The sequence below is a fragment of the Onychostoma macrolepis genome, chromosome 03 (assembly GCF_012432095.1).
Source record: "Onychostoma macrolepis isolate SWU-2019 chromosome 03, ASM1243209v1, whole genome shotgun sequence".
NCBI classification, from domain to species: domain Eukaryota; kingdom Metazoa; phylum Chordata; class Actinopteri; order Cypriniformes; family Cyprinidae; genus Onychostoma; species Onychostoma macrolepis.
In genome coordinates, this window is record NC_081157.1 from 7238268 (window position 1) to 7265383 (window position 27116).

Genomic DNA, 27116 nt, shown 5'->3' on the forward strand with positions numbered 1-27116 from the left:
TGAACACACATTCAAACGTTGCAGAAAGAGAGAAAGGATGAGTTTAAGAGAATGAGAATGTGAAATCCCAAGTTTATAGCAATATGTGCTATTGCATAGACCTGTCATGACTCGAAGGAAAAAGTCACGGATTCAATAGCAAGTGAGAACAGGTGTTTATTAAACACAAATAGAAGAGGTAGTGCAGATGAGAGACGAGGCAACAGTAGAAATAGCAGGCTCGGCAACGCAGGACTCCGTGGGCGGAATGCAAAATGGACGAACCGTAGACGAACCTCGGAACCGGCAGGCGAATCTCAGCACAGGAACACAGGGACTGGAGCGAGGGAGAGAAACCGTGAGCCGAACCTGAACCTCCACAACCATCTGACAAAGACAAGACGAGGTGACAAACAATATATAGGACATTCTCATTCAACACAGCTGGCGCTGATCAGCGATAACGAGCCGCGCCCGTTCATACAACACGCACACACATAGCAAGGGCGAGTCAGTGAATCCAAGAACCGTGACAAGACCTGAACAAACCATCAATCACTTGTTTAACCCTCACATTGAGTTTCTCAATGAGGCTAAAATTTATATTAAATGCACCAGTTCAGTTAGAATGTCACACAACGCTGTGTCTAAAAGACAGGAAGACTTAATTGCTGGCAAAACAGAGGAATGAAGTTTATTTGAAAACTTCGGATGGTCACATACAAAAACACAAATTTCGGGAGCAGAAACTGGGCTTCCTAAATCCCACACCAACAGGGCGGATGGCTGGGAGGAACGGAGCGAAAAGGGTGCAGTCTCACGTTCCCAATCCGGACCCGTTATCCAGTGGATCACTAAATCCTCGCCTGAGGATCCTGAAAACAGTACAAAAGAAGAGAGGAGATCTCTACATACGCAAAGGTAAGAACATAACCCAAGAAGACATACTGACACAGAGAGAAGGCATAGATGGGAATAAATAGAAGGGGGGAAACGAGTAACAGGTGCGGGGCTAGAGCGCACAGCGCTGTGAGTTAGCGCTGATTGCTCCCCACGTGCAGCCGTAGATGACAGGATGAAAACAAACCACCACGTGTAGCTGACATCGCAGAAATGAGTCAGAGAGAGGTGCTGACCATGACGCTTTTTAATCCTGATTTATCTCAATTCCTCAGCATATCCAATAGCTCAGAAAAACTTGATGACGTAACAGAAACTATGGACTCTCTCTTTTCTAACATTTTAGATATGGTTTCTCCTTTACGTTTAAAGAAGATTTATTCAATACAGTGGCTAAATTAACGAAAAATAAAGCATCAACAGATGTTGATATTTCCCAACAGCACAACAGTGATGACTTTATGAGCTACTTTACTTCTTTGTAGACACAGCACGTAGAGGAAGTGAGTGTTTATGGAGAGCTAGGACTTCTCAAAGTAAAGATAGAGCTAAAAGAGAATGCAAGGCCATACAGTATCACTACCCCTCGTCGTATTCCGATTCCTCTTGAGCCAAAAGTGGAGGAGGAGTTGAGAAGAATGGAAAACTTAGGTATCATTGAGAGTTACCGAGCCAACAGTGGCTCCTATGGTGCAATTATATATATATATATATATATATATATATATATATATATATAATTATATAATATATCACTCTGGATCACAAAACCAGTCATAAGGGTCAATTTTCTAAAATTGAGATTTATACATCATCTGAAAGCTGAATAAATAAGATTTCCATTGAAGTATGGTTTGTTAGGATCGGACAATATTTGAAAATCTGGAATCTGAGGGTACAAAAAAAAAAAGAAAGAAATGAAAATACTGAGAAAATCGCCTTTAAAATTGTTCAAATGAAGTCCTTAGCAATACATATTACCAATCAAAAATGAAGTTTTGATAAATTACGGTAGGAAATTTACAAAATATCTTCATGGAACATGATCTTTACTTAATATCCTAATGATTTTGGATGGAAAAATTGATATTTTTGATCCATACAGTGTATATTTTGGCTATTGCTACAAATATACCTGTGCTACTTGTGACTGCTTTTGTGGGGGTCACATATACAGTACTGTGCAGAAGTCTCACAGGCATGTAGGTTTTAAGCCACTTATTTTTATCTTTTGCTGTAATGTGTCTGTAGGAAATGTAAGTTTGCATTTATAATATTATAAAACATGTCATATTCATTAAAACTTTATTTTTTAGGATTTAAAATGACTTTTTAGATTTAATGAAAGTCACACTGAGGGAAGTAAAAAAACAGGAGAATTATTAGAAAATTCTTGGGAGGACTTCTGGTGCTATGCAAATTTAAGGCGGGGCTATAGCCCCAGCAGGCCCTGCCCTATAGTGCCACTACTGTATATTAGGCTGGTGCAGTTTGCTGGAGGACAGCTGGAAAAGGACACTGAAAACACGATAGGTGAGTAGTGACTATTAGTACACTATTGTCAGTCATTGTCCAAATTTACATTTACATTTACATTTAATCATTTAGCAGATGCTTTGATGCGAGCGGCTATTGGTAGCCAGTGTAACCTGATGAAGAGAGGGGTAATGTGAGCTTTCCAAACCTGCAGGACCGGGCCGTTGTAGCAATACAATACAAATTGATATACTTTGTTATTATTAAAAGTGTAACCATCAGAAAACCAATTGTGCATTACTACTATCAAACAAAACCCTCCCTTCAACGTTTGTTAAGGCTAAGAAACAAGTCATTAGGCAAAAGAAACCTTGTAATTAGTGATCAAATTGCATATAAAATGTATAAATTATTAAAAACCTTACCTGAGTAGATTTGCTATGTACTAAGACTGATGTAGGGGAGCGCGGGGCACAAACTTAACGGGGTTAGTTTTAATGTGTGTGGTTTAAATATTTCCACACATGCTAGCATAACCAAATTTACGGCATTTACTAGTTACCATATCAACATTATATAGAGAAAAAGAGTGCACCAAAATTCAGAAATCTTTTGAAGATATCGCTGAATATTTATTTTGTCATAATTAAAGTAAATTTCTGGCTGAAGTAAATTTTTCAACTCATATTTTAGTGTTAATTTAAAATGAGACAAATCTGCTATTATTTTAATCTCCAATCTGTTATTTATCAGTTTAGATGCTTTGCTAACTAGCAGAAGACACTAACCAGTTTTAAATTCCAGTTGTGCAGATGGGGAACGTTTTAACACTGCGTTACAATGTGCCCCGCTATTATTAAACTATGTTATTCTATGACATTAGCGATATAATTTACACTATTTACTTATATGAGTTTTAAAGAGAAGCCAAGAGAAACAGGTGAATAAAGACTGACAATTGATGTTTAATGTTCAGAAATTATTATTTCAAGAAATGTAAAGCATTTTGGCTCGTGTGTGTGTCTGGTGTTCTGTGAGAGCTGTGTGAGGAGGGAGGGGAGTGTATGTCTGTGTTTTTCTGAATCTGTTTCTTCGTATATTTGCTCACATTGTTTTAAACTAGACTATACTGTATAGCTGTGTGTTGCGATCAGGGCCGTCTCAAGCATGGTTGCAATGTGTTCGTTGTCAAACTACAAAATTAGATTATTTTTCATTCTTAAAAAAAAAAACAACAAAAAAAACTTTTATTTGAAAGGTTAATAATTTTATTTTATTGACATCATATTTTAGTTTGTCTTGTATATTTTTTTAACTGTGATATATGGTCATGTTACAATGTACCTCACCTACGGGGCATGTTGTCACATTTCACTTCCATTTTTTGAGTTAAATAAATAATTATGAAACAAAGTGACATATTTGTACTAGACAAGTGTGAAATTAATGCGGATGAAAAAGTATACTCTGAACCCCACGTGGATTTACACAAACTGAGAACGTCAGTGTTAGGTTGTCCAATTTACTTAATTTAAACAAGTTATTTCAACACAGTTTTTACATCATTTTTTTTGTTCACTCATGTAATTTAATGTCAAAAAACTCATAACGCCAAGGCACTCGAAAACATAATGAAAAATAAAAAGCCTTTATTCTCACATGGCTTTACATTAAAAACAATTCACAAGTACACCGATGCGTTGTGGCTATCAAGCCTTCATTAGGGTGTCGACTGACATGAAGGCTTTTTATTTTTCATTATATCTTCGAGTGCCTTGGCATTCTTAATTTTTGATTAATTAAAAAAATCCTGTATCCAAAGAGCACTGATTTATGGAATTTATATTTTTGTTGTTAACATAGAATTGTTTTTAACTACAGCTCCCCTTTTCACAGTAGTGCCTTTGCTTTGGTTGTGTGCGGTTACCAATGTACATATTTTTTTTAATGTTAATCTAACAGATTTTTTTCAGTGTACTAAGAAACCATATCTGATTAATGAAAATATAATACAAAAGGAGGTGATTGTAAATTCACACCTTCGGTTACAAAACTGTTTTAGGTTTATATTCTGTTGATCACATCTTTTCTTTTTCTTTTTTTTGAAACCTTACAGTTGGACGCTTCGTCAGTGAACATTCATTAAAAAACATGGCTAATACCACAGGTAAGACACCTTCCAATTTAAACTCACTCATTTAGCCTGAAATAACAGTTCTGTGCAGAGGTGAACAGTACTCAAGTGTTTTTACTCAATCAAAAATACATTTTCAAGCATCTGTAGTTTCTACTTTGGAAACATTTTACTACATAAAATTTAGATAAAACATATAATTCCTTTTGTTCCACTACATCCCATAAATACATGATGTTGTTTTTTTTACCTTTAATAATTGAGAACCTCAAAACTCTAGTACTTTCTTACATTTAATGAGGTTGCATCAAAGTCTGTTTACGGGTGTTGTGCCACTCGGTGGCCATGTTTGCAACGTCTCTGGGCAGTTATTTACGTCATACTGGCAAGACGTGACTGGGGAAGACTGCAGTTTCTACAATCACCAGCTAAAATCCCATTTAAAAACATATTTATAAATAACATTTAAAACTGACATCAACTGATGATTGGTGGTTTTTACTGGAAAGTGGGACCAGCTTTGCTAGTGCGGCCATATTGAGCGTTGCATTCTCTCAACCATTAATTGTAATGACAGTGGCGCATCTTGTTAATATTGATTAACTTTGGTTAGATTTTAAGGGGTTGGGTTGAGGCTCCCCTTATTTAGATTATATATACAAAAATTTATTTCTCTAAAATCTCAGTTGGCGTTCCCCAGTGTGCTACCTAAACAAACAAGATTTTAGTCTGTTACTAACCTAATCGCAGAATATTGCAGTGTTTATTATAAATAATTTATCCGTGTGGGTCATTATTATTTATTTTTTTATATAAGTGCCCCCATAATCTTTAATCAAACCCGGAAAATGCACTTTTTCATGGAGATCCTTCTCTGATGATGTCAGTTTGATGGCTTGGGCAGAACATCTGTTAACTTCTGGCATTTCAAAACAAACAGCTGTTTTATACATTCAATTACAGAATACAGAAATAAGAAATATTGCATACCTGGCAAGAGATGAGACACAGCAACGGTGTGGGAGATCTGACTACAGATTCCCATTGAAAATAGGGAAATATGGTGTTTTATGAAGAACACACAGCACTATGGGGTTCATGTGCCTATACAGAACCCCTCTGAATCTTTTGAAAACTTCCTTTAAATACCCTTTCCTCACATTAAGACATTATTAACATTAAAAGGGACCCTGAACCTGATCAGGTCACAAATCAGTATTTACATGAAAGGCCCCAGGAAGGAAGATCTGCTCTACTGTTAAGGAGATGAGATTATTTTACCAATCACATCAAATGACATGAAACCTGAAAATATAGATTCTTTGTTTACATAAAATGTGGTCTTTTGGTGCGGAAACCTTAGCACAGACCTTACAGCTGTGTTGCGTTGGGCTGATAAACATATATAAGAAGACAATGCTGCAGTGCATGCTGCTCATTTAGAAACACTGATGGTAGTCTATTTTTTGGTAGTTATGTTAGCATATGAATATGTGCTATTTGAAAGCTACAGCTGTTAATTTGATCTGCCACTTAACATCATATTGAGCAAAACCCAACACATCAATAACGTTAGGTCAATATTAGCCTAATATCAGTGTCGGTGAGGTAAAAGGGGAAAGCAAGCAGTGTGAAACCAAACCATTGTGAGCCAATTATATGTATATGTCCATTATATTATTTACAATACACATAGTTGTTTGTAATGATATTTTTAGGGGGGACAGCCTTCAGATAGGGGGGTTCCTGGTCTTTCTTTTTTGTGTAGACTTCTACTATTTACACATCTAAAATAATTTATTAATTATTTGTTAAGTATTATATGTTTGCAGTACCCAATCTAAAGTGGAAACTATTCATCATTTGTAAATGTTCATAAACATTTACAAATTTTTTATATCTTTATTGCCACTGGACTTTTATCTGGGACTTTTCGGTACTGTAACAATGCTTGTATAAAGAGTGGTTATAAGTTTAGCTAAACACTTGCTAAAGACAACATATTGTAATTTGGGTGCAAAACATGTTTTTATTACCTCAACACTTAGATTACTATACTATTGTGTATCATTACACAGAATATTCCTTGAATTATACATCAAGAGGTGGGGAAAAAACTCAAGAAAATACTTCATTTATCAAAACAATGCAATATAAACAGATTGAATCGTGTTCCCTTATAGTAATCAAATTGACCCCTGTAGACTGTTGACCTGTTAACTAACCTTAAACCTGCCCATAGCACCAAACCTGTTCCTGACCTTATACCCGTATAACACCTTAACACCAGCTAAAGTGTTGTACATTAACAAAATCTTTTAATCATTGTATAATGATTAAAATCCACCCGCGGCATGGGATATCCATCGAAGTCGGAGACCTCGTTTAGGTGGCGGAAGTCGTTACAAAAGCGGAGGGTGCTGTCCGGTTTCGGGACCATAACGATGGGGCTGGACCAGGGGCTGCGCGAGGGCTCGATTACCCCTAACTTCAGCATCTCCTGCACTTCCTCTTCAATGGCGTGTCGCCGAGCCTCTGGCACTCGGTAGGGCCGCTGCCGGACAATGGTGCCAGGTGGGGTGTGGATGTCATGCTGAAGGACGTGGGTCCGCCCGGGGAGTGGAGAGAACATGTCGGAGAATTGACCAACCAGGTGTTGCAGCTCCGTCATCTGGGCAGCCGATAGGTGGGGGTTGACGTCTACAACCACGGGAGTGCAGGTGGCTAGGGCGGCCAGTTGGGTCCTCGTCCCGGCCCACCGCTTCAGGAGGTTTATGTGATACAGCTGTTCTTCCTTCCGTTTCCCAGGCTGGTGTATGCGATAGGTGACGGGCCCCACCTTCTCCGTTACCGTGAATGGCCCCTGCCATTTTGCTAAAAACTTGCAGGCTGCGGTCGGGACCAGGACCAGGACGAGGTCTCCAGGCTGGAACTCCCGTGGCTGGGCTGCCCGGTCGTAGTGCTGCTGTTGGGCTTGCTGCACCTTGGTGAGATGTTCCCGAACCACTGGCATGACCCTGTCGATCCGTTCCCTCATCTCACGGATGTGCTCAATCGTGGACCGATGGGCTGCCGGCTGTTGCTACCAGGCTTCCTTGGCGACGTCGAGCAGTCCGCGGGGTTGACGTCCGAACAGGAGCTCGAATGGGGTGAAGCCGGTTGATGCTTGGGGCACCTCTCGAATCCCAAAGAGGACGTATGGTAGCATTCGGTCCCAGTCTCGCCTGTTCTCCGTGGCTACCCGACGGAGCATCTGCTTCAAGGTCTGATTGAATCTCTCGAGTCCATCGGTCTGCGGGTGGTAGACTGAGGTGCGGAGCTGTTTCACCTGCAGGAGCCGACAGAGATCAGCCATGGTCCGGGACATAAACGGGGTGCCTTGGTCGGTCAATATCTCCGCGGGGATGCCGACTCGACTAAACAGCAGGAAGAGTTCCTGAGCGATCGCCTTTGATGTTGCTTTCCGGAGAGGGATGGCTTCTGGGTAGCGAGTGGCATAATCCACGATGACCAAGATGTGTTCATGGCCCCGGGCGGACTTCGGCACGCATCACAATATTAACTAATGATCCGTGAACTAATGAACATAATTTTTGTTGATGATTTATTAATGAAAGTTTTTATAAAGTGTTACTGAGTCATCTTCTAATTCTAAAATGTAGTGACTCCCCACACTATAGGATTCTTTCAGTATTTTTACAGAAGACTGCGCTATAATAAACCTGAGTATGTGATACGTGTCCTTTGCAACAACATGGGTTTTAATGACAGCATCTAATATGTTTCTTAAAGGTTTGTATTCCCAATATAAACATGAATTTAACATTGTTTGGCATGTTTTAAACTTTATCTCACAAATCATAATGCATTTCAAAGCAGCTGTATGAAAAGAAGAGTTAATTAAAAACGAATAGGTCAATCCAGTGGCGACAGAGGAAGTATTTTCTGGTTTTTCAAGCCCTGTTTACACCTGGTCAATCAGATCACAAGTGGACGATGCTAAACACGGGGTGTAAAACGTTTTGAGCTCTCCACTTTAAATCACTTCCAGAGGTAGTCGAAAACGCATTAGACGGTATTGTGTTCATGATGTAGATGCTCATGTGGTCGAATGTGTTCAAACAGCCACAAAAGACCACCTACAGATATAACGTGTAAACATTATGGAAAGCACGCAAGCCAGACAGGATTTCAACATTTTCAGCTAAGAGATAAAAGTTTGTTTTGGAAAGGATAAACGTACCAAGCGCCACGTTCTCTCACCATTCCGGGTTTCTAACACACATTGCAGAAATGAAAACCGCTGCCGTCTCCGGTCACGTTTATATGTAAATTGCATGCGCCCATTCATTTGCTCCCCCATAAATCCTCTCCTTCAAGAAATCAGGACAAAAGTGGTTGAAAGTGGACAAAAGAGACAGCAGGTGTTAACACGTATGTGTCTCCTTCGTCCACCTGTGATCCGATTGACCAAAATGCATCTTAATAACAGGCGTAACCAGGGCCTTGGAAATAGGGTGAGTTCCCTTTAAAATGTTAAGACAGTGGTTGGGTAAACGCATGGCTGGGTAAATATTGGACAAACACACATCGGATTATAAATGTAACCAATGCTGGGTTACTGTTACCCAGCCATGGATTGAAAACAACTCAACATTTTTTAGAGTGTATAGATTTAATTAAAACAAGTTCAAACCAAAATAGCGTTTTATTTGTACAGTATCCTATTTCATCCATTAGTTACTGAATGCCAAAGGCTGTTAACCATCACAAATGTTTGAAATATTTCAGAGATTGTCGATGACAACTCTATATTGAGAACGGACTTCATTCAGGAGCTTCTTCCATCTGCGGAGCGAACGTCTCTCCTTTATCACCTGGCTTTCCTGAGTCTGGGAGGATTCCCACAGCTGGAGCGTGTGATCAGAGATCAAGCTATTGAAACACAACTGCTGTTCGGATCCTCTGAAGCCCTTCTGATGATGGTATGAGGCCTAATTCATCATAACATCAATGTCAGCTATTAGCCCTCTGATTTAAATGTTTAATGTCTAAAAGAGTCTTTCCCGCTTTAACACTTCAGCTATGAGGCTGGACAGTGGATTGTGTGAATGCTGTGATTAACTTTCAAAAGGTGCTCTCTGTCACTGTCTTTAATCATTTCTGAGCATGACTGAATGGAAGGCCTAGTTAATGCCACATGCACTGTAATATGTTTTATACTGAAAGTTACTTTTTCAAATGGAAATGGTAACATGATCATTTTATAAAGCATGCCTTCATATGTGTAAGGGCTAACATTACATTTTCGCTGGAGGAAACAGCTGTGGTGTGATGAGTGGTGAACGCAGCAAAAGCTTTACCCCCAAGACATTTTGTATCATCATGTATCAAAATGACATCAAACTGTATTTATGACAAAGAAGTGCACAGATGCAGATATTATTACAATCTATCGATAAACACACACCTTGACCTCTGTTTCTTGCTCTGCGCCGCCGCGGTCTGCGGATTGAAGAACGCACTGAAAGACGGGCAGGAGCCGATCGAAGTCTGCTGCCATTTTTAATATGAAATTTAAAGGGGACTGAGGTGATCGCGAATTCGTGTATAGTTTATGGAGTTAATCACAAAATTTTTAGGGGGAGCTGAGTAGAAAGCCCTCCTAGTGACGCCCATGCTCTGGACTGAGAGGAGTCATCCAAAGATTCATCAGAATCAGCAAAGACTGGATTCACAGATAGAGCTTGCTTCAGGCCATCACAGGTACACCGGACAATATTTGGACTCAAACTGGTCACAATGAACTAGAACACGAAGAGAAAACTAGAAAATAAGAAATGACCACAATTAGTCATGACAGCGTCACATAACTTTAGAAGTTACTATACTGTTATGATTCGCTGATGTTTTTAACTGTGTACGGTTGTGTAGTCACTGTGAATCGTCATGACTTACTAGTCTATCACATGATTAACTTGGTGATCGATGTTTTCTCGTAGTGTGTCGGCACGTGTTCCAACCTGGTTACCTCCCTGTTTCCAATACTGAAAAAAGCTGTGGAGAAGAACAAACCCGTTTTGGCGGTGAGGTACCTGATGAAAGCCAAAGAGTGGATCAGTGACATCGTAGCACAAGTGGATGTCATAGTGAAGAGGTGAAAATATTAGTAATATCTTACAGTAACAAATATGTGCCAACTTAATTCAAAGGGGAAACACATGAGTGATTTTATAATTGCAGGTAAATTTGATGTCCAAAGTCATCTTTTTTTTGTTGTTGTCTTGTTTGTTCAGATGGTGATTATTTTTAAGTATTCAAATAATTTGCTATTCAGGGTCATGGATAGGGTTGGGTACCGAACTCGGTACTTTTAAGGGTACCGACCGAATTGCGTCGGTACTACCGAGTATCGATTCACACTAAATCATTCGGTACCAAATTTCGGTACCTGAGAACGCATTTGGGCGCATGAGAGAGAGAGAGAGAGAGAGAGAGACATGATGTCACCACTAGAACTCTTTAAAACACAACACATGGTAAACCGAGATGTTCTGAAGTGTGCTATGGTCATGGTTTCCGAGAAGACGCGGACAGGATCGGCGGAGTCCATTCATAAAAACAGAATTTACTCTGTAGCGCGGAATGCCACGGAATTCGTCAAGTTTTGGATGAATAAAAGAATGTCTGTCACTTAATTCGATTCGCGATATGAACTAGTGTATGTGAATATTAAATCGCAAAAAGACGGTTTAAATATGAATCCTGCATGTTCCGTTATCCTCGGTATGTATGAATGGCGGAGACGCGGTTTCGTTTACTACACAAATACTGAAGCACACGTGAACTCGCGGTGATTTTTCTCTGCATCTCACAACATGAACACATGAAATTACAGGCTGTTAGAGTCACTTCATGAGAATTTTACCGTTACATTTGAGAAAACCAGCATATCATATTGTACACACACACTTCACGGCAACCTGTCAAAATAAAAGTGCGGTTTAACATGTAACAGAAATATATTGCTCTTGTATTACTTTTGTACAGTATAATGTACATCTTTATATATTCCACTTACTGAAAAAAATAAATAAAACAATTAAATGAAAAAAATAATTATTACAACCACATTAATAACTTAATTGTGAAAAAAAATACAATTATTATTATAACTTTTTTTTAAAGGAATATTCACACAATTTTTCTACCATGTATTAATTTTAACAGTAAACCTGTTTGTTTGCCAAAAAATAAAAGGGTTTCATTTTCATTTGATTAAAAATAAATAAATGTTTAATGCCTTCATTTGATTATCAGAAAAAATAAAACACAAAAATGTCTGGAAGAAAAAAAATTCTAGGGCCCTATTGTTAAAAATGTTGAAATTGAGAGTTTTGGACTTATTTTTTCACTGAAATAAATGTTTTTGTTATTACACAGAGAGTAAAGTACCGAAAAAAGGTACCGTTGGGTACCGGTACCGAATTTCAGGTACCGATACCGGTTCAAATGTGAACGGTACCCAACCCTAGTCATGGATCATAAGATGTTTTGGGTCATAACAATAATATATTTTTTATAAAAAGTGTCAATGTATATAGGTATAGATCATATAGAAATGATATGTGTAAAGTTACTGTTTGAGCATGAAAAAAGAGAAGAAAGGAAGGTCTTCTCTACATTAGTAAGCACTCTTCTTTTTGATTCATTTAGAAACCAAACGCTGCTGTATTGATCAGAGATGCACAACACTTCCTGTAGACCTGTTTTAGACCCTACTCTGAAGTAGTTCCCCAAACAGCGTTCCTACAACAGAAACCGTTCCTAGTTCCTGTGTTGTGCGAACACGCCAAAAACTGGGAACTAACGCCAATAGTTCTAGGAACTATGAAAAGGTTCCTCCAGTGTGAAAGTGCCTATTGAACTGTTGTATTGAATTACATTTGTGCATAATAATATGTCCTCTTAAAGAAAATTGTTCAGTGTCTTGTCTTGTGCAAATGAAATCCGGACCACATCGCTGTATTCAATTATTTATTTGAAATGCACTGTATTATTCAGGTATGATCGACACAACGAAAGTGTGAAAAAATCCACCAGTGACGTGTATCAAGAACAAGACGAGACCAAAGAAAAAAAAGCGGAAAAATCTGACGAGATGAAGGGTCTGGAGGATGCTCTGGCCAAGCTCGGAGTGGATCTGAAAAGAGTAGTCGACACAATTGAGATGAATGAGGAACAAATTAAAAAAACAACTGACGAGCTGAACGACTTCATCAGAAGATTCCAGGAAGAACATGCCCACTGGACTATGAAGTTCCTTGACTGTTTTAGAGGCTATCCAGATGCTATGAAGGAGCCTAGTGCCATCGCTCTGGATATAAAACTGAAACAACTCGACTCTGAGAAGAGCAGTCTGAAAAATGAAGAGTGGAACATCAAAACCAGGCAGCTTGAGCTTCAGCTGCAGCTGGCCAATTGTCAAATCCAAATGGGTGAGAGTCTCTCTATGATTTTATTGTTACAAACATACAGTAAATTCATCTGCATGCATGTTATGCTCTTGACATGTTCTTCACAACGATCTCTCATGAATCATTCCAGGTGAGATCCCCGATCCTGAGCATCTGAAGGAAGTCCAGAAGTGTCTTTCTCAAATCCAACAAATTCTGGTTGATCTGAAAAAGTTTTGGGAGAAGGTGGATGCTATTCTGAAAACACTGAAAAATAAAACCTTTGTTGGGGAGGAACTCGTTGACATGGAGGACATGAAGGATGAGTTTCTGAGCTCCATTGACGATGCAGGAAAGGTAAGTTAGACGTTGAGCAAATGTTCCTGATGTAATTTGATTATGCCTTTCATGAACTCTCTGAGTTCTCACTGTTGTTTTTCGTTTATCCATAATATACTCTGATTAATAGTGTACAGCTGATGCTATATTTTCTAGAATCCAAAGCAAAGAGTTTTGTAATCTGAAGCAAGATACTAGTGTCTGATCATTGAAAGTTATTACCATCTTAACTAGAATCAGACGAGGATGCCTTGTGACAAGAGAAAAAAGATAGAAATAAATAAATGCACAGTTGTGCATAGCATGTTTGTTATTCTAGACAAATAAAAAAACAGAGTTTTTTTAACAAGGAGTGGCATCTGGTTCAGGTCAGAAATGACCGAGGAGACAAACAGTATGGTAGTGTTGTAACATTATCCACTTTTATGATTTTATTTTATTTACATGTTTATTTCTCGTCTTTGCCATTAATTTGCATGTACAAATGAGCATATTTATATAACCTCAAGACTGTGAAAGTCTACACTTCAGTAAATTACATACAAAACAAACTGTAGGAATTTGTCATGTATTGGGTCAGATTCAAATCAAGTCAGATCAAGTCATGTTGTGGCAGTAGTGCTCAGTACATGTGTGACGTTCTTTTTTTTTTATCTGACCCGGTTTGTCCCACCCTTCATCAGCACTCACACTCTGGACATGGATGATGTTAGAATTTATTTGATGCCTGCACACAGAGCAGTAGGAGACAAATGGATAAGTTCAGTTACGTTATAGTTCCACCCACAGCAGTTCTCCATAGCTCTGCTGCACTTAATAGAACAGTAAACAGTATGATGTTCTAAACAAAACAGACAAAAATAATACAGGAATCTGAAATAAGTAAATTTCTCCATGACAAAACAGACATTTTTTTTCTAAACAATTCAATGTTGTCTTTTCCTTCTGTCTTTTTCTTATTAAACTTATTGCTTTGTGATTGTATAAGACATTTTAAATCAAGCTGGAATAACATGAATAGAAAAACTAAATATAAAGTAATGGATAATATGAGGTACATAAATTACACAGCTTACATCATCCATTTTATGGGAACTCTGTATGTACAAGAAGTTAATAAAACTATGAAATTTCTTAGTAAAACCATGAATTAAGTGCTTTACAAAACACAGTTAGCACAAAACACTTACTTAATACAGAAAATGCACAACTGAATAAGCAGAGTAAATCCATAAACATTATATGATAAAGAAATAATTACCTGCACACAGAGCAGTAGGAGACAAATGGATAAGTTCAGTCACGTTATAGTTCCACCAATTCAGAATACGTTTCACTTCATTAGCTAAAAATTATTAAAAGCTGTCACTCTCCTTATCGCAATCTGTGCACAGATGAGCGCGCGCGAGTGAGTTCTCGAGACTCAAAAGCAAATGTGATACATTCCGTCTGAACCTGCGGGAATGAGTAGAATTATTATTATGGTAATAGCCGCAATCCCGTGCCGAATTCTGCTCTGTTCTCTGATAATAACCCGACTGTGAATGATGCGAGCGGCGTTACTGTTGTCAGTGAGATGCTGCAGCCGTGGCGGGGATGATTTTTGGTGTGCCGGCAGAACAACAACAATGCGCTACATGTTTCTTTTTCCCTCATTTATCCCTAATAACTAATGGAGTGAACACGTAGCAGTTTTTCCGTGAGCGGGAACACAAAACCCGGAGTGGATCCACAGCAGAGTGAATACAGTGCTTGGAGCGGAGAGAGGAACGTGCTTTCGCTCCAATCCAGGCTTTGATCACATCCCCCTCAGCAGGTTGAATACACCTCGTCTTTCCCTAATTTAAGACCTATTCAAGCTAAAATTAAGAAATTTATTACACTATTTGAGAAATGTAAGCCTATTTACGGCCTTAAAATTATGAAAAGTGCATTTAAGACATTAAAAACAGGCGGGAACCCTGCAGATGACGGAAATCCGTTGTAGACTCTCTGCAATTAACAGAAATCCGTCGTAGAGACGGAGAACTTTAATTCCTGTGATTGTCTGAATGGCTTGCCACAGGCTCCGTGTGTCACTGCTGTCTGTGAAGTGATTGTTGATTTTTTTGAGCATATGACCGTTTTGCACTTTTGATGCTGTGGGACAGATTGGCTCTTGCTGTTTTGAGGGCTGCTTTATCTCCTGATCTGAATGCTTCATCTCTGGTCTTTAGCAGCCCACGAACCTCTGCTGTCATCCATGGCTTCTGGTTGGCGCGTGTGGTGAAGATCTTGGTGACTGTCACATCATCAGTGCACTTTGTCACAGTTTCAGTGTACTCCTGCAGGTCTGTGTGGTTGTTGTAGGTGGCCGCCTCTTTAAACATGTTCCAGTCTGTGTCCTGGAAGCAGTCCTGCAGTGCTGAGGTGGCATTGTCTGGCCATACCTTGATCTGTTTGTGAACCGGTTTGGCAAGTTTGAGAAGTGGTCTGTATGCTGGGATTAGCATAACAGAGATGTGGTCCGAGTACCCGAGGTGGGGGCGGGGTTCGGCTTTGTATGCGCTCTTAACTGTTGTGTAAACAAAGTCCAGTGTGTTATTTCCCCTTGTTGCAAAGTTCACATGTTGGTAGAACTTTGGCAAAACTGTCTTTAAGTTTGCGTGGTTGATGTCGCCTATGATGAAAAAGCCGTTGGGGTTATTTGTTTGTTGTTCGCTGATGGCACTGTACAGTTCACAAAGCGTGTCCTTAGCGTTTGCACATGGGGGAATGTAAACCGCGACAATAATAATGGCCGTGAACTCCCGCGGCAGATAGAACGGTCGACACTTCACAACCATAAACTCCACCAGCGACGAACAGTGTTTTGTCACTACGTTTGAGAGCATGAGTGTTGGAAGAGCCGGTCTTGTGGGCTTAGCCCTTAGCCTAGCTCGTATACCTCTGCGCTTGGCGCGCTTACGTCCTCTCTCACACTGCTTGCGACGCCGCCTTGTGCGGGTAGCGTCAGTAGGCGAGGCCGCGGTCTCGAGGTCCGGCTCCAGCAGTAAACAAAGGCCTCGTAGCTTCTCAGTAGCTGCCAGCGAGAGTTTGTGTGTTGTCGATATCCAAAAGGCTTTGGCGATCATAGATATATGTACATAGTATCCCGGAGTGATCTCCCAATGAATTAGCGGTAAATTGACATTGTTAGGAGACGAACAGATGACATTAAAAGACATAAAAGCACCGTCTTTGGGACCCGGAGAAGCCGCTGCGTCTGACCGCACCGCCATCTTGGATTTAAAAAAAAAACTGTGCGCCAACTGAATAAACAAATACCAACAGGAGGGATTATTTTCCATCTGAAAAAGGCATTTACATTGCTTCACAAAATTGAGGTTAAATCTTTGGAGACACATGGATGACTTTAATGATATCTTTACAACCATTCTTCGCTTTGAAAGCTGTAGTTTACATTGAACTAACCTTTTAAAATCATCATGAAAAAATGTATTTTTTGTTTTTAGATTTTTTTTTTTCTTGTGTCATTGCAGTGTTTTTTAGGAGTTCAAGCACATAGTGCTGAAACCCTATTGTATCTGTTAGGATTTTTAGGGGTTCAAGCACGTAGTGCTGAAACCCTATTGTATTTGTTAGGATTTTTAGGGGGTTCAAGCACGAAGTCCTGAAACCCTCTTGTAATTGTAAGGATTTTTTTTATTATTATTTTTCTCCGGTAAAACTGATCGAGCAGCCCAAACCGTAAGGCGTAGAGAGCTGAAACTTGGTCAGATCGTAGTAGTACTGCTCGCTACTCGGATACAAAGCCTCGCCCCAATCGGCCTAACGGTGGCGCTACAGCACAAAATCCAAAATTTTTACACATTTTTGGCCGTAGCTCGTACACTGTTTGCCGTAGAGTCAAAATTTTAACATTGTTGCGATCCTTGGGTCTTGAACTGCACTGAGCCAGATTTTCTCTAAAAAGCAGAGAAGCGTTTTTCAAAGACTAAAGCGTTTTTTTTTCTCGCAAAATTGAGTTATATCCGAGACCTACTTTTGCGAATTAGTCCTAGGTTTTTAACCTGATCAGAATCAAACCACTTCAGAAATATTCCCTGGACACTGAATATCAATAATTATATAAAAAGTTGAAATTTAGATTTCCACGTGAAACAGTACATCAATTAACGTCTATGCTAACGTTAGCCAAATGTTATTTGAAGCATAACTCTGGAACGGAATGAGATATCTTCATCAAACTCGGTCAAATAAAAATAAAAATTTCACAGCTCTACCACTTGGGGGTGCTATAAGACTGAAAAACATAAAAACAGTGATAACTAAGCAACTGTTGGTCCGATCGACTTGAAAATTGGTATGCAGCGTCTTGGTCCAAAGGGGCATGAGTGTATATGAGGTTATTTATGTATCTCAAAAAACATGGCCGCCATTGGCCAATGAATTTTAAACACCTATTAAACAAGGTTAACGGAGGTTAATCGGAACGAAACTCGGTGGGCATGTTCGACTCATGGCCCTAAAGGTCTGTAAGAATTTTGAAAGAAATCGGCCGCTAGTTGGCGCTAACAAGATTTTTTGGCTCTAATCACATGGTATTTCACAAATCCACACAATATGTATATAATTTGATAGATCTCCTCATAATGAACAAATTTGCCTCAAGAACCATTGCTGTCAATCAAGTCGTTCATTAATTATTCACAAATATATTAAAAAACCTACTTTTGTGAACTAGTCTCTGGTTTTTCTCGATCAAACCACTGCAGTAATAATCTCTGGACTCTCTAGATCAATAATTATCGAAAAAATGTAGAATTTTGGTTAGCTTTAAGTGGCTCATTTAAAAAGGGGGCGTTGTCACATACAATCATAAGCTTATAAAACCTAAACAAAAACTTGAAACTTTACGAAAGTTGGTGAAAACATGTGTCGTATGACTCATAACAGCCATGCAAAGTTTCATGTAGATTGGACTATAGGTGGAGCTATAGCAGTGAAAAAGGCCTCTAAAATACAGTATTTCTATAGTAAATGACCTCAAATTGCAATACATGGTTTTTAAAATCAAAATCAATAAAATCAGTGCAGTACTATTCTGTAGACTCTCTAGGTCAATAATTATCAAAATTGTCAAAAATATCAAAAACATATGCATTTGGACAACTATAAACCGGTCATTTTATAATATCTTCTTTACATAGTGTACCCAAAGGCCTATGAATCCTAAAAGAAAGCCCTCAAATTCTCAAAACTGTGTAAAATTATGCCTAATTTAATTCTAAACAAGCATGCAAAATTTTAAGAGAGATTGGGCAAAAAATAACACTATAATAGTTATAAAGGTTAAAACACAGTGTTGTATGAGAAATTGCAATTTATAACCACTAGATGGCAGTGGAAGACCACTAATGGGCTTATTAAACTAATTCAGTGGTTCTCAAACCGGTCCTAGAGTACCCCCAGCCCTGCACATTTTGTATGTCTCACTAATCTTTCACACATGATTCAACTCATCAGCTCATTAGTGGAGACTACAAGACCTGAAGTGGGTTTATCAAATATAGGGAGACATACAAAATGTGCAGTGCTGGGGGCACTTCATGGGGAGGTTTGAGAACCACTGAAATAACTTAAACTGTACTGTTCATAGGTTTGATGGATTCATGCTTAGATATTATAAAATCACTGTTATAACATTTGAAATCACATTTAGTCAAAGTTTAGCATTTTGTTCATAGCGACATATCAGTTTTTACAATAACACCAGATTATGATTACAGTAAAACCTGAAAATGACATAAACTTTTAAAAAGAGAAGGCTTGCAATAAGTATTGTCACTTATAATTTATTTCAAATATATATCTCTGTAACAAAATGTGTGTGCTTGTATGTGTGTGTGTGTGTAAATATGCTTATAGAGTATTAATATACTAGTTAAATCATTTAATGTCAGTGTGTGTGTGTGTGTGTGTGTGTGTGTGAGCCTATTCTCCATTTTGGATGTGTTTAACCAGGGTTTCCGCGGGGTCTTAAAAAGTCTTAAATTTAGTTGTATCAAGTTGTATCAAATTGTACAAGAAAGTCTTAATTATGATTTCAAGAGGTCTTAAATTTGGAGACGGAAAGACCAGAATTGCGATATGGCTGAATATGACGATTAAACTTCAAAAGGCAATGATTTCATTTCATGTTCTGTCTTTACCGGGAAAACCGTTATATTTCAGCCAAAGGCGACACGTGCTGGCAGAGAATGAATCAGTTAACCGGTTAAACTAGTGTGCGTACGAGTTTCACTGCATGATTCAGTCTATTAAAATACATTTAGATTGATCACATAATTTAAGATATGGGCACAGAAAATGTATAGCCTATTTTTATACCATTTCATATAGTTAATATCACACGAAGAGTGCTGTTTTTTCTTCAAAACTAAGCATGATTACAAATGTGATATTGATTTTATGCAACAGTTCAATAAACAAGAAGTTAATATTAAGAGACTTGCATTTTAGACACCATATTTCCTGCTTTTGCTCTATTTCTCCAACAAAAATCATTCCAAACACAGCTACAGAGCTGATTTGTGTCTCTGAGCAGCATGAAGGTGATTCGTTCCTGAATGAATCAACGGTTTAAATGATTCGGTTCATTTGCAATGACTCCCTTATTAACACAAAGCCGGGCTCACACTACAGGAGTTTTAATATCCGAACCGATTATGAAATCTGGTTGCAGCACACACATAAGGAGAATCTTTGCAGATTATCTTCCCTCAAATCTTAAACATGCACACACTACAAAATTTGAAATTCGTGGCGCATCACACACTACAAGATATTATTAAGATTATCATGCCAGAGGGAGCGCCTCACGTGATCTCACGCAGCAGTTCGTCAGCAATGTTTACATAATAGCTAGCGTGCTAGCAGCTTTCACTCACCCGGTATGTTCAAAACTGAGGCGATTTCACCCCAGCGCTTCTCTTTCTCCTTATCGGTTGTGATACGTGTTCGACACATTATACAGACAATCGTGTTACTACAAAACTTCAAGAAGCAGTTTCCTCCGTCTCCACTATTCAATGGAGCCGTACAGAAGCTGTTTTGCGGTCTCGCATTGGCTGTTGTAAGTGCTGACGTAATCATATAGCCGTCATCACCCCGATTTAAATCCTAAATATCAAACGAGGTGCTCGACAAGATTTTCCCTCCGATTCTCGGGAGGGGGAAATCGGGGCTAAATCGGGCAAAAAATCCTGTAGTGTGAGCCAGGCATTACTGCCACCTATTGGCCATTTTAATTTCACATTTAAAGTATCTTCATTTTTTTAAAATAATTTCAAACATCAGTTTTCAAAGTTTTATGTTTCAAATATCAAAACATTATTTATGCATTTGTAACTGCATTTAGCATTCTGTATCCTTCTGAGTTGCATTAAACAGTGTGCAAATACATCTAAATGCCTCTTCATATACTTGATACTGATTTCATTTGCTTGGTAACAACCCAAATGCAAGAATTTGACTCAAAAGATGATGCACACTTTTAGAAAAAATTGCTTAAAGGTAAAAATGCCCATAAAATTTGTTGGAAAAGATTAATTTCTACTGCTGCTGTGAACTGACCACACAGAATATGAAGAATATAAAAGAAAAATTCAAGAGTCAGCTGTCCACGGTAATCTTTTAGATATTAGCACAATAACACACTCAGCAAAATATCGTCTAATTATCGTTATCGATAAAATCCCAGAAAATATCAAGATATCATTTTTTTGCCAATTTTGCACAACCCTAATTCATGTTAATTTACAGTATATAATAATTTATTGATAATTGTTAAAATCAATATTATTAATACTTTTGACTCATCCATTTTCTTAAAAAATTGTTTAAAGGCTGAAATGTAAAGTTTATCATTTTACAAAACTTTTTGTTTTTGTGAAAACTTGTATCTGAATTGTAAATTATGCTTTTTACAGTCATTTTACAGTTTAATATAACTATAGACATGATAGAATCTTCTCATTCTGATCAACTTTGCCTCTAGGATCACTGCTGTCAATCAAACTGTTCTTTAAGTATTTGAGATTATTTAAACTAGCCTTCAGTTTTTAACTCAAAATCAATCAAATCAGTGCAGTACTGTTCTCTAGACTCTAGGTCAATAATTATCAAAACAATGTTGAACATTTGCATTTGGACAACTATAAACCGGTCATTTTATAATATGTTATTTCAGTAGTGTACCCAAAGGCCTATTAATACTAAAACAAAGCCCACAAACTGTGTAAAATGATGCATAATTTAATTCTAAACAAGCATGCAAAATTTAAGAGAGATTGGGCAAAAAATAACACTATAATAGTTAAAAAGGTTATAAACACAGTGTTGTATGAGAAATTGATATTTATAACCACTAGATGGCAGCAGAAGACCACTAATGGGCTTATTAAACTCTAAAACAGTAGTGTTCTGTAGGGTTTGATACATAAATATAATTTTAATTTAGCTCAAAGGGAATCATTTATGATTTTAGGTAATTTGAACAGAATCACTGTTTTGCGGCTGATCACTGAGTCGGCAGCGATTCACTGAACGAGCCGTATAACATCAACTCTGCACTGGATATTAAAATCCAAAATATAGTGAAAACACTATTAATAAGCACAGTAACAAGATCGGCAGATTAAGACATTAACTTGTAAGCACAAAACACAAGATACTTCTCTTTTGAATATAAATAAGACTTTATTTATATAAACCTAAGACATAAACTAATCTAACATGATCACATGCATTCACACATTCACACGTTGCAGAAAGAGAGAAAGGATGAGTTTAGAGAATGAGAATGTGAAATCCCAAGTTTATAGCAATATGTGCTATTGCATAGACCTGAACAACCATCAATCACTTAATTAACCCTCGCATTGAGTTTCTCAATGAGGCTAAAATTTATATTAAATGCACCAGTTCAGTTAGGATCTGGAGTTGTTTTACTTGCGTTGCCTTTGGTTACAGGGACTCCTTTCTGTCGTCGTCGTTGCAGGAAAGGGGTTTTGAACACGAGACTCAACGGAAAGAAAAGAAACTAAAGTAAAAGAATAAAATGAGTAACGAGACTAGGTGGTTTTTCTCTCATCGTGGTGTTAAGTAGCAACTGGCCTGTAGGCCAGAGCACGCTCAAAGAGCGCTAAAACAGCGTCAAAACGCGGTGGCGAGAAGAAGGGAAGAAGGGGAGATTTGGTGGTGTCCTGAGGTTTTAAACTCGGCTTCTGGACACATCCCATCTGGTGTCTTGACCAATTAGATAGGCTATTATCTTAGCTAGGGTTGTTCCTTCCATCATAAATCAGCATGTTATCAGTCACATGGTCTGAATTTTACACACTCTTGCAAAGTATACTTTTGGATGTGATTTCTATAACCAGAATATGATACATTTGACAAAGAATCAGTTGGAAGAAACGTTTCAAGCTAGAATCGTCAAACTCATACATACCAAACACGAATAAACCTTAAAGTCATTCAATAGTTATTAGAAAGACATACATAATATGTGCTTAAAACATGATAGTCTAATGTGTGGTTACATGCATAATATAGTGTTATGCCTAGAAGTGTCCTTTTAGGATGATTTTATATGCATATGAAAAAGAAAGTCTCTGTATAGTTCTGTGGAGACCAAAAGACATGTTCTTTGGACAGAGGAATTTCAGTCTCAGTCTTTGTCTTGTATGTGTGGGGGAAAAGTCAATCTAAAGAAGCTTGTGATTTCTCTTGTGGAACACATGTGATGGCCATCTCTTTGACCATTAATCTTGATTATTTACCCCAAATTTGACGATCTCCTTCCTGCGTTGAACACTTATCAATAAGTGTTCTTTTGTCTTAATGTTGCAAACTGTTCTGGAAGAGGCTTGTTGGTTAGGCTTGCTCCAGAGGTCGGAGATAGGCATCTTTACGGCGTTGTCATGTTCTCCTGGAATTTCGGCTCCTCATGTTTCGATGTCCTGATCGAATCTTAGTTTTGTCTGACTCGTTCTGATGCTACAGTTCATAGGTTTTCTTATAGAGATATTATAAAATCACTGTTATAACATTTAAAATGACATTTAATTCAAGTTTACTATTTTGTTAATACAGATATATCAGTTTTTACAATTTTGCCATATTATGATCACAGAGAAACCTAAAAATGACGATATAAACTCTTAAAAAGAGAAGACTTGCAAAAAATATTGTCACCTGTCATTTATTTCAAATATCTATATCTGCAACAAAATATGTGTGCATGTATGTCCGTGTATGAGTGTGTGTGTGTAAGCAAGCTTAATGATAATTAATATGATAGTTTAACCATTTAATTTCTATTTGTGTGTGTGTGTGTGTGTGTGTGTGTGTGTGTGTGTTTCTGTTTGCCTATTGTCCATTTTCAATGTGTTTCACTGTCAGCTATACATCCAGGTTGGCCTAGACCCTAAAAGCATGCCACCTTAGGCCTTGAAATGCTTGAACCCCGGTGATCGCTGCTTGCAGCTATATTTTTTTGTTGTTATTTTTAAATTATTTATCAGTGCAGCTCACAGTGTTGGGCAAGCTACTTGGAAAATGTAGTGAGCTAAGCTAACAGTTACTCTTCTTTAAATGAAGCTTAACTACACTAAAGCTACAGCCCTGGGAAATGTAGCAAGCTAAGCTACGGCAACATGGCAAAAGTAGTTTACTACATCCAAGCTATTTAAAAAAAAAAAAAAAAATATTCTATTGGACCAACATAATACCAAGTCAATGCTCTCTCAGTGATCAATAAAACTGTCAGTCAAGCAGATAGACAGGCATGTTCAGTTTAATTGTTTATTCAACAGCTGTTCCAAACCAATTTGGCAACATAATCAGTATCAAATACAGGGCCGGATTGACCTCAAATTGTGACATAGGCAAAATAAATTTTTGCTGTCGGCCGGAAACCTCCTATTGGTTGTTGGTATTGTGGCTTTATTGTATACAGATACATTTATATAAATGGTAACACTTCACAATACGGTAAATACGGTAATAACATTAGTTAACTAGTGTTAACATGAACTAAGAATGAACAATACTTCTGCAGCATTTATCTTAATATTAATTTCAACATTTACTAACGCATTATTAAAATCAAAAGTTGTTTGTTAACATTTGTTAATGCACTGTGAACTAACATGAACTACCAATGAACGACTGTATTTTCATTAACTAACATTAACAAAAATTAATAAATACTGTAACAAATGTATTTTAATGAAATCGTATTGTATAGTGTTACCATATAGATGTTTAGGCCTACAGATAGGCTATGTTTATTTGCATCGTTGCATGTGTCATTAGATATTAATATAAACATTTCACCAAAATCAAGTTCAAATACGAAGCTTTTGACAAGCGAAGGTATTTATTTATTTATTTTTTTTGGTTTGTTTTTTCTGACTCGTGTCCCGTTTTCCCCAGTTTTCTGTCATTATGTGGGCGTTCAGTTTTTTTCTGTTATTTGGCCAAAGTATCATATTATGAAAGATTCAGCGCTTCGCACAAGCTATTTGGCTGTGACTCGACAACAAATGCTAGAGAAACTCTTCTCCGCTCCTCAAAAACAAAAGGTTCAAGCCTTCATAAATAGTGTTTTTTGAGTAAAGAAACTGTACTTATTCAATCAACAGTTCTTTATTTACCTTCAGACAGCAAACAAGCTGAGATGCTCTAAACTGCGCGCCGCACTTCATTGATGAGAGAGGCAGGAGGAATAATGAGGTTTGACTGACAGTTTGAGGAGCCAATGGCGTTACGAGATTTAGTGTCTGTGGCGTCACTTGCTGATCCAGGATCAGTGATCTGTAGCAGTTTTATTTCTGATTTGAGTTTGAGTTTCAGAATGCTTTCTTTGGAAAATGTAACGTTAGCTTTTGTTGATGCTACCGCGCTACTTGATCAAAAAAAGAGCTTAACTACCGAAAAGCTATTTGATTCAGAAAGCAGTGACGCTACGCCACGCTACTGAGAAATGTAGTTAAACTAGTAGCGTCACTACTTGTAGCGACGCTACTGCCCATCACTGGCAGCTCATTATTGAAGTGTTCAATTATGTCCATATATTTAATAAAATTTTAGTACATGTGATTAATGGTGGCATGTGTTTTATCTTTCAGTACTGGAAGATATTTGGTTTGTGCTGTCAGAGAGTTCAAGGCGTCTTCAGCATTCAGTCTAAAGATGCATATAAATTCCTGGAGATCAATCCGTCTTCGCTCTCTGAGGAGGAGAGGAACCAGCAGTATGAGTCTATCATGGAGAAGCTGAAGAAAATCAATCCAGATCCGCCAGCACTGTGTGACACCCAGGAATGATGCTGCTTACACAAATCAATGCATACAGCTTCTCTTGTCATTTTCAGAATGCTTCGTAATCTTTACAACTGCTCTTGAACATGTTCAATTACAGTTCTGCATATACATGTTCTTTAAGTTGATGTCAGGAATATTATTTAGATCAGTTTATGGCTATCTCTTTCAAAATCGCTTTGCATTTTTATTATGCTACATACAGATCTTGTGGTCTGGTCACATGATTAATGTCTCTAAAAAAAACATTTCTAATGCTTCGGTGTACAATACATCAGGGATGCTTCCATCCATAATTCATGTTAATAGAATTATTTGTTGATACCTTCTCTAGAACACAAAAGAAAATGAAAATGCAGAAGAAATTGTGGAATTATTTTGAACTGTAATGCAATATAAACATAACCCTTGTCTAAACGAATTTACTACATTTAGTGTTAATCAGAAAGTTAAAGCCATTTTGTAATAAACCAAGAATTATTTGGAGATGCAAGGAAATGCGGTGAAAGTACTGTACATTTGAAGTACTGTATTATGTAGCTCACATGCTATGCTAATTAGGCTATTTGGTGTTATGAACCAATTAGTGTTGAAGACGCCTCAAATGATGGTTTATAAAAAAAATGTAAAATAATTTGAATGCAAAACTAGGAGCATGAAGGCTGTGTATTGTCTATCATCTAATGAGATTAAGAAATACAACTGAATAATATTCTCCATAATAGCCCTGTCAAGGCTGTAGGCTGTCCTAAATATTTGTGTGTGCTTTTGTGTGTGTGTGTGTGTGTGTGTGTGTAAATTTTGCAGTGGTAAATTCATTATTTTAAGAGTTTAACCTTAAATAATTTACCAGTTTAACAGTATTAGCTCTCTATCATCCAGTTCCAGCTCCAACTTACCTAGAATAGATTATTAGTATTGTATATTAATATTACTATTATTAATTCTGCAATACTTGTGCCAGCTTCAATTATATTGTATCAAGATTGATGCTTGATAGTGAACTGTTCCAAACTCACAATTACTGTAATAAAGATAAGATTAAACATTCAAATACAAAAATATCATACTATATTATTATAATTTATTACTACTTATTATTATACTACGGGGCCGCTGAATGCTTGAATCTGATTGGCTGGCGAACGTAGTTCCAGGCAGCTCTTGACCGCATTACATGACCATATCACTTCACCAAATGATTTCAGTTATTTCAAAAGGTCTTACAACAGCAATACAACCAAAACCAAGACACTGGCCAAATACATAAATGGGTGATTCTTCAATTGGGGGAACTTTTATGTCCCCAGGTTATACATTAATGTTAAAAATATTATATTATAAAATAAATAGTTTAGTTAATTCAAATAATATTTATTGCACCACCAAAAAATGTTATACACTAAAATCAGTATGATTTCCATTTTTAAAAATGTTTTCATCACTAATATTTGGCTACTC

At 37.6% G+C, this 27116-nt stretch overlaps 1 protein-coding gene across 1 annotated transcript; it reads left to right on the forward strand.

The window, feature by feature from the left end:
• Positions 1–109: 109 nt before the first annotated feature.
• LOC131535911 (beta-taxilin-like) lies at positions 110–26711 on the forward strand. Its single transcript, XM_058768438.1, has 7 exons — positions 110–900; positions 4472–4522; positions 9281–9474; positions 10492–10646; positions 12554–12987; positions 13097–13302; positions 25464–26711. The coding sequence occupies exons 1-7, from the start codon at positions 762–764 to the stop codon at positions 25659–25661; spliced, it is 1377 nt and encodes a 458-aa protein (XP_058624421.1). The 5' UTR covers positions 110–761; the 3' UTR covers positions 25662–26711.
• The last annotated feature ends 405 nt before the right edge of the window (positions 26712–27116 follow it).

What these genes read in the sequence shown, in the direction of transcription:
- LOC131535911 (XM_058768438.1), top strand. Translation starts at nt 762, where the DNA reads ATGGCTGGGAGGAACGGAGCGAAAAGGGTGCAGTCTCACGTTCCCAAT. An exon ending in AAACATGGCTAATACCACAG is followed by an intron (nt 4,523 to 9,280) that starts GTAAGACACCTT and finishes GAAATATTTCAG; the next exon opens with AGATTGTCGATGACAACTCT. An exon ending in GTGGATGTCATAGTGAAGAG is followed by an intron (nt 10,647 to 12,553) that starts GTGAAAATATTA and finishes TGTATTATTCAG; the next exon opens with GTATGATCGACACAACGAAA.